General features: G+C 35.9%; 1 protein-coding gene across 1 annotated transcript in view; it reads right to left on the bottom strand.

Annotated features, from left to right (window-relative positions):
• The window catches only part of gfm2 (GTP dependent ribosome recycling factor mitochondrial 2), a 28,094-nt gene that overhangs the window by 241 nt on the left and 18,791 nt on the right, over positions 1 to 9,062 (bottom strand). Inside the window, exons 15-19 of the mRNA XM_053618042.1 lie at positions 4,581 to 4,657; positions 4,235 to 4,373; positions 2,397 to 2,585; positions 1,541 to 1,656; positions 41 to 223 (exon numbers count right to left, since the gene is read on the bottom strand). Of these exons, the coding sequence (XP_053474017.1) occupies positions 41 to 223; positions 1,541 to 1,656; positions 2,397 to 2,585; positions 4,235 to 4,373; positions 4,581 to 4,657 (704 nt within the window). The remainder of the gene's footprint in view (positions 1 to 40; positions 224 to 1,540; positions 1,657 to 2,396; positions 2,586 to 4,234; positions 4,374 to 4,580; positions 4,658 to 9,062) is intronic.

Raw genomic sequence — 9,062 nt, 5'->3', positions numbered from 1 at the left:
ATAATAACATTTTTTTTTTTTAACTAAAAAGGATACTCACCATCATCTCGGCGAGCGGTACAGTGGCCAAAAGTACCTTGCTGTCATGGCGGCTCTGGATGTCGCGGACTGTTCCTCGGCGCTGAGCTAGGTCACCAAGCACAGAGCTCAGATACTCCTCATCCACAGTCACCTCCAATGACATCACAGGCTCTAAGACTTGCCCCCCTGCCTGTTTCAGCCCCTACACACAGTTAACTTCCATCAGCTATAAAAATCTTATGAGATACACCGATAACCGATTATTCAGAGTGATATTGGCCGATACCGATAGTTCTACCTTTTATGCCTTCTTCTAAATTAATAGTAATTATTCATTCAGAAAGAAATGCAACTAAAAACTTTTATTCTCTGCATTTCAACAAGTTGTTTCACAGTAACTGGTCTCATGAACTCAGATTAACATTAACACATTATTAACTAAATTCAGAAGATTAAATTAAGATTTCTTAACTTATTGAATGTTATTTAATATTAACAGAATTAATTGACTGACTTCTGAAAAACCTCCTGTTATGTGCAAACCACAAACAAAAGCATTTCTACTTCATCATTGAACATCAACCTGGTACTATATAAACTTTTTTTATATATTAACATTAACTGGATATGAAATATACTACTCTACAAATAAATTTTTCTGTGCAATATATACTTTTTGTCAACTCACTTGATTTAAATCTTTCAACGATGTACTGGCGCTTCAATTCAGCGCGACAAAAAAAAAAAATGACTCAATGCCGAAACTCCCGCTTCACTGCTGCAGCATCCGGTGTAAAATTTTAAGAGGTGCAGAGCTTACAAACTGCAGTTTTGTCATCATTCCACACAAGAGACATCGTATTTACACACAGCATAAAGTCAATGTGTTTTCCAGCCTTCTTTTTATTGACAGGATATAATCGGCCCTGATCATCGGATGTTTTTAAACTATCGGCCGATACCGATTATTGGTGTGTATATATATATATATATAGATATATGAGATGCACCGATGTATTGGCCAATAATTGGTATCGGCAAACAAAAGCATTTCTACTTCATCATTGAAGATCAAATTAGTAATATATAATATAAACTTATATATATATTCACATTAACTGGATTTGAAATATACTACTCTATAGTTATATATATATATATGTGTGTGTGTCTGTGTGTGTGTGTATATAGTATCTCACAAAAGTGAGTACACCCCTCACATTTTTGTAAATATTTGATTATATCTTTTCATGTGACAACACTGAAGAAATGACACTTTGCTACAATGTAAAGTAGTGAGTGTACAGCTTGTATAACAGTGTAAATTTACTGTCCCCTCAAAATAACTCAACACACAGCCATTAATGTCTAAACCGCTGGCAACAAAAGTGAGTACACCCCTAATATATTAATATATATATATATATATATATATATAAAACCCCCATACAGCTTTGTGACAACAACGGGTATACTTGTCTTGTGATCCAGAGTGAGACACAGACTGTGTGTGAAGTACCTTAAGCATGCAGCGAGACACACAGGCCGACACCATGGCCAGAGAGGTGCCAGGTTCCACACCCACACTGTGGATCACAGTGAGAACCCCTTGCACAGGGTAACCCAGCACAGGACCTGCAGATCAGAGCCAATTACAAGAATAAGCAAGTTTATACCAACATGGAGAGCATTGTCCTCTCAAAGCAAATTGTGACCGCTTTAGGCTAAACTGAAAGGAATTTCCAAAGTGAAAAGATTACCAATAACCAACTTCCAAAAGATTACAAAATTGCATCAGCTACAGCTAGTTATTTAGTATTCTGAAGAGCAGTAACAGTGTCAGCCAAACATATAATCACATGTTTGTCTCAAACGCTAGAAAGAATATTTTTTTTTCAAAATATTTTGTGAATAATATAATCAATGGACATGAAATATACCCCTAATGAGTTCATGTGGTGACTGGAATGCAAAAAAAAGAGAGGAAAGATTGAGCAATATAATGGGGAGAAATTTTTATTTATTTATTTTCAAAAAACAAGGATACACATTTTTCTTATTTATTTTTCCCTGATTTCCACCAAATTTGGTCACCAGCCAATTCATGCTTCTTTCAAGACACGTGAAGTCAACCAAAGAGCTGTCTACACTCTTCCACATACATGAGCTCACATATCCATGTGGAAGAGCTCACAATTGGCTATAGTGTCACTGTGATTGACAGGGGAGCGAGAGTAAGTTTAAACCCAGTACTACTATTCAGAATTTTAGCTCCATTAAGCTTCCTCAAGATGCATTTGGTTCTTAATTTTATCATATAAAAAATGGTTACAAAAAAAATGCCATGAAAACAGGTGGATACATATTAAATTTACCCTGGAGATAAGCACTCTGAACTCCACTTTCCACTGCCTCTTTAATGTCAGCAGAAATTTGGCCTTCTATTTCCTCCTCATAAGTCATGTGACAAGACGACATGCCTGGAGCAGATGCTTCCCATGGACTCACCGTCAGCTCTACAGTAACAACATGCCTCTTTTCACCCAGTGTGCGATCCAGAGTGTCTGAAACATACAAGAAGATACAGGAAAGCTGTAAGCTTTCTAAGCATTTCATCGATTTTCACTGAAAACACTTATAGAGCATTTGTAATATCTAGTACATAAGGGCCATAATTGTGGCTGAAACTGCTGCATGTGATTCAGTCAAGTGTTCTATGTAGGTTGAAATCTCTTATCAGTGTTACTGACACACCAGGGTTATACACTTTGTGTAAACTGAAACTATGCTGCCATTAAATCATAAACAAGGAAACACCTTTAGTCTTTAACATTCCATCCTGTAGTTTTTGGGGTTTTTTTAATACAAAAAAACACCCCAAGAACTATGAATTGCAGTAATCGTGTATTTATATTTGTTATAATAAATACACTATTTAACAAGAAGCAAAAAAAAACTAGAAATTTTATTTTTACCAATATAAAGATTCATTTTTTAATTTTTAAAAAATACACTCAGAAAAGCATATGTGACATACATTCAAAAGATTTTAAAATATAAGGGTAACACTCTTACTATCTGCTTGCTTCCAAACCTTGTTCTATGGTTTAATGACTTTCAACTTCATTAAGGTCAGAGCTCTAATCGGGTCACTGAGGCATCTGCCGTGACACTTATCACATGTGCTGTAGTTTAGTTTGTGTTGCTGGTGAGTCTTCTGCTCATGTGCTTTTCAAAATCTACACTTATACCAGAGGTATTCAACTAACCTAAATGAACGAGGGTACAGTAGTATAACATTTCCTGCTTACAAAACCACTAGCGATGGGTTTATGGCTATAAATAAGATCTGAAGTGGTTATGTTTTGTTTTACATTGGTGCTTCACATTACCACTTTTGACTAATTTCATAGAAATTGAAACAGAGCAGTGAGAGAGTGAGTGTGTGTGTGTGTGTGTGTGTGTGTGTGTGTGTGTGTGTGTGTGGCAGTTTTTGTTCTGCTGGCATGAAATCTACAAGTAAAGTGTGCTAACAAATTCCAGACAGAAAAACTTGGAAAATGTAAGCAAATTTAACTAGAAGTTTTCTTCTCTTGTAAGTAATATTTACTCACACTTGAGTTAAATTGAGCTTTATACTGTAAACCTCAACGTTCTAATAAGTACACATCATCTAAACATGATCATTATACTAAATTGTCGCTAAACCTCTTAAAGGTTCCAAACAGACGTATCACTCCAATGAGTGAATCAGTCCATACAGGATTTAGCAGGAGTTTGTGATTGTTGCGGCAAAAAATGCTTGATTTTGCTGCGGCTTTTTTAAAACTACTTGAATTGGTGAAATTGCAATAGAATGAAACTGTTTTCCATGGTTTGTCCACATTAATGAGTGTGATTAGATAAGCTACATCCAGTCTTCTTCATAAGCTTCACTGATTGCTTCTGCTACAGTAATTTTCATACTTGGATCAGTCTGCTGAAATACTTCACTTGGTTAGCATCCAGACTTAATCTATAGACTTACTGTTGCATTATACTCAAGCTGGTATTCCTTAGATTGCACTGTAGTGTTATCTACCTGTTCAATTCTCATATTTATGTTAGATTAATCATTCATAAAGCTGAGGATTTGAGTTAGGTGTGTTAAAGCAGGAAAATAAAGCAAGCAGTCCTGAACGTCTGTGCTAGACTTACTGTTCAGAAGTCTTACCTGCTGTGGTTACTGACTGGATTATGGTCTCTCTGTAGGCAACCTGTAGGGGCCCCAAGTGTGTTTCAAGGTTGTACTCTCTCCTAATACGATCATGCAGAATCTCGATGTGAAGCTCTCCCATACCACACAGAACTGTCTATTGAGGTGATGTATAAGACCAAGTAAGAATATTAATAGACGTAGATTTTAACGATATAAAAATATCAATGTGACTAGGCATTCGAGTTAGTTAGTAGATTTAACATTGTCGTATTTTTCTCATAAGTTTCACTTTTAGTATGATTGCACTGTTTAGCATTAAATAATGAACCTTCAAAAATTGTGGAGGCAAAAGATTATGTACCTGTCCAGAGTCGGGGTCTGTCCTGACTTTCAGACTGGGGTCTTCCCTCTGGAGGCATTTCAGAGCATGCTCAAGATCTGCAGTGGAAAATAATGATATTATGACACCACATCATTGTTAAATGCTTGAGTCTGAATAGTCAGAAGGTGTTCATTAATTTAGTGTTTATAACAGCAGCCCTGACAGCAGTGCCAGCTACAAGGATTATAATCTGCTTTTTCTAATACACCGATCAGCCAGAACATTAAAACCACCTGCCTAATATTGGGTAGGTCTCTTGTGCTGTCAAAACAGCTCTGACCCGTCGAGGCATGGACTCCACAAGACCTCTGAAGGTGTGCTATGGTATCTGGCACCAAGGCGTTAGCAGCAGATCCTTTAAGTCCTGAAAGTTGTGAGGTGGGGCCTCTATGGATCAGACTTGTTTGTCCAGCACATCCCACAGATGCTCGATCGGAGTGAGATCTGGGGAATTTGGAGGCCAAGCAAGCACCTTTAATACTTTGCAAAAATTGTTCAGGAATGGTTTGAGGAACATGTCAACGTGGCAGGGTGCATTATCCTGCTGAAAGAGTCCACTGCCATTATGGAATACTGTTGCCATGAAATGGTGTACTTTATCTGCAGCAATACCAAAGTAACATTCACATGAATGCCAGGACCCCAGGTTTCCCAGTAGAACATTGCCCAGAGCATCACACTTCCTCCACCAGCTCGCCTTCTTCCCATAGTGCTTCCTGGTGCCATCTCTTCTCCAGGAAAGTGACATACACAGACCTGGCCATCCACATGATGTAAAAGAAAACGTGATTCATCAGACCAGACCACCTTCTTCCATTGTTCCATGGTCCAGTTCTGATGCTCACGTCCAGTCCTTATGCTTACCACTGTAGGTGCTTTCGGTGGTGGACAGGGGTCAGCATGGGCAGTCTGACCAGTCTGCAGCTACACAGCCCCATATGCAGCAAGCTGTGGTGCACTGTGTGTTCAGACACCTTTCTGTCATAGCCACCATGAACTTTTTCAGCAATTTGTGCTATAATTGCTCTTCTATGGAATCAGACCAGACAGGCTAGCTTCCATTCCCAACGTGCATCAATGAGCCTTGGGAACCCATGACCCTGTCGCTGGTTCACTGGTTGTCCTTCCTTGGACCACTTTTATGACGTGTATGCCAGATGCTCCACTGAAAAGGATTTTTTTTTTTTTTTAAATGTAAAGTGTGTAATTGTTGATATGGTACAGTTTTCTGCCAGGAGACATTTATCCGGCATTTTCAGAAGGAGTCTCCAAGGTATGTAGACGCTTTGTAAAAAGCGTAAGCAGAGGTAAAGCAGTACCTTTAACATTGGAAAGTCTTCAAGATGGAAGGCTTTGTGCTTTCTTGGAAAAAATGTATTATGACAAGCTACATTTTTTTGTCTTTCTTCAAAATACAGAAAAAAAACAGACCTGTAAGAGAATGACTGTTTAGAGCTGTTACAACACAACTGATAAAAGGATCTAACACTGTTTATTATTTTCTTGTAACAGCATGCCCCCAGTGTTTTTATTCCTTACTTAGTCATCATCAACCGAATCAGCAGAACACAGATTTATAAGAAATAAGTAGAAAATCTTGAATAAAGTAAAAATGTATCTATTATTTCCTATTATAAAATTACTCTGAACCAAATATAAGATTATTAAACCGGTTTGTAGACATTTTATTATTATTATTTAATTATTTTTTTTTTTTACTAATTTCAAGCTTTAAATTATTCATATTCTATTGGCAGATAATTTGGATTCTTTCTAGAAATAAGTGCTTAACATTAGTTAAATTATGTGCCAACAGAACCAAACTATTTCTTATATTTGGTTTCCTGCAATCTTTTTTTTTTGCAATGAAATTTTAGACTACATTTTTAAATCGAAAATAAAGGAGGCTGTTTTTTTGTGTACGTAATTTTTTACTTTATTTTATCTATTTATTTTTAAACTATGTTCTTAGCTTCAGGCAGGTGATGGCCTTATCTTCTAAGTTCCAACATTCATAACATTTTATGACAGGCCTATTAAAGAAGTGGCACTGATAAAGGAAAAAAAAAAAAAAATATATATATATATATATATATATACACACACACACACACACACACACACACACACACACACATACATATATAGGGCTAGATGACAATGCATAATAACACCCATAACTATACTGTTCCAGCAAAGTTAATGAACAAGTTTCCCAAGACTAAATGTAGAACACATTATGTAGAGATCATAGTGGGGAAAAATGTATTATGTAAATTTGGGAGGCTGAAGTCCTCACCTTTAAATCACAGATCATGTGTGGCAGTTTAATCTCAGTAAAGATGCCTGTTTGCTCATATTGTATTAATTAGTTGCTATTACATTGTACATTGTATGAATGTTACTCATGTGTTTGTCCTTCTCAGAATCTTCCAAGAAATTGCTATCTGATCATGTGACCTTAAGGTCATGTAGGTGATATGCACTTCTGTATTATGAGTAGAAGTAAAAGATCTTTTATCAGCAAAGATTATTCAGTAATCCAAGAATTAAAGTCAGTAATCTAATAACTTTTCTTTTTGTGTACAAACTGTTCTTTCTATAGACACATGTATTAATCAGATACAAATACTTAAAGCTGCTCTAAGAGAGTAAGACATCTGACCTGTTGTTAGCGCGTGAGAAAACACCATTGGCACAGCTCTGGACATGCCATCACATTGTGGTACAATTCACACATTGATATAATTATACATGTATTTGGATGTCCTATTGATTTTGGCATACTATTTATTTACTATGGCTATTCACTTAGAGGTTTTGTATGTAGCCATAGCAATATATTTCTATAACAGATACATACTGTATATTCTAATAATGTATTGTTTTGCTATGTAGTACCATGGTGAATCATAAATATTGAATTTGAATAAATATTACATGTATTTGTCTCTTTTAATGTGTGTCAGCTTCTTATCAGACCCTAAGTTGATACAGAGATGGCATATTATTACTTATACATAGTTTGATGAAGGAATTTAACTTCAGTTATATATAAAAAATAAAAAAAATAAAAATAAAAACTTGTCACAAGAAGTAAAATCATTTAGAAATTTTATTCTGATTTCAACTGCAACTTCTAGCTCCTTGCTGCTCTCTGGTGAAAAAAATGCCAATGAGCTGGTTAATTAATGCAAGGTGAAAATAATAGAGAAATATGGAGATCTTTAGCAGTGAATATTTGCATAACTATTGCACTTTTATATGTTTAGTCAGCATTAACCATGACAAAACCCCCCTCTATGTAATGCCTATGTACTGTTTTAGCCCATAAATGAGTTTTACAATCAAGGCTCATCTCTTCATGTCTAGTTAGTAGTTTACTAGAATGTAGTCATAAAATGTGCCTTATTAACTGCAACATACACAGTATATATAAAGCAAGTCATGTTCGTCTCAGGTCTTTAGCTAGTTGAAACGGTACAGCTAGCAACCAAATTAGGTTCTAAATAAGCCATAATGCCACAAAGATATGATGTTCACTACGGGCTGTATTCAGAACAGAGTTACGTAGGCATAGTGAGGAGTTAATACTTCTTGCACACATCAGCATTCAAACCTCAGATGTAACTTCAGACTTATGTGCTACTCAAATGTTTTGCATGGGATTTTAAGTACGATTCTGACCTTGGAATAAAGTTTTTCTTGTGTGACACTGGCTTAAGCGTGGAGCTATATTAAGTCAAGCACTACTGTCTGGCAGTTTGATGTAACCACACTATGTCACACGGATATTTATTTTTGGTTTTGGGTTGTAGACTAAAAATAATGTTGAGGATTATTGTTAATAAACTAGACTTCTATTACATGTTTATAGAAATGCTTGCCATCTTCTCCTTCATAGATCACCATTTTAGTTGGTTTTAGTTTTCCCTTTTTTAAACTGTCTCTCGCTTTTGTTTACAACCTCAATTCCAAAAAAGTTAGGACAGTATGAAAAAAAAAACAACAAAAAGAGTCATTTGAAAATTTAATTCACCCTGTACTATATTGAAAACATATTTGATGTTTTACTTTGTGAATTTTTTTGTTGTTGAAAATATACATTCATTTCAAATCTGATGACTGCAATACACTCCAAAAAAGTTGGGACAGTCAATTGTTTACCACTGTGTAAGATCACCTTTCTTTTAATAACAATAATTAATCGAGATGCATAGGTGTGTCGGCCCATAAAGGCAATTTTTAAGTTTAAAAACATCCGATGATCAGGGCTGATTATATCCTGTCAATCAAAAGAGGGTGGGAAAACACATCGAATTTGTGCTGTGTGTAAAGAAGATGTCTCTTGTGTGGAATTACTTTGAATTGGGTGACAATGACAACAGAACTGCAGTGTGTAAGTTCTGCACTGCTAAAATTTTACACCGCACACTGTTTTCGGCGTGCATGTTAACGAAT

The sequence above is a fragment of the Ictalurus furcatus genome, chromosome 28 (assembly GCF_023375685.1).
Source record: "Ictalurus furcatus strain D&B chromosome 28, Billie_1.0, whole genome shotgun sequence".
In the NCBI taxonomy this organism is placed as follows: Eukaryota; Metazoa; Chordata; class Actinopteri; order Siluriformes; family Ictaluridae; genus Ictalurus; species Ictalurus furcatus.
Note: the sequence above shows the minus strand (reverse complement) of the source record. Positions and strands in the feature narration are given on the sequence as shown.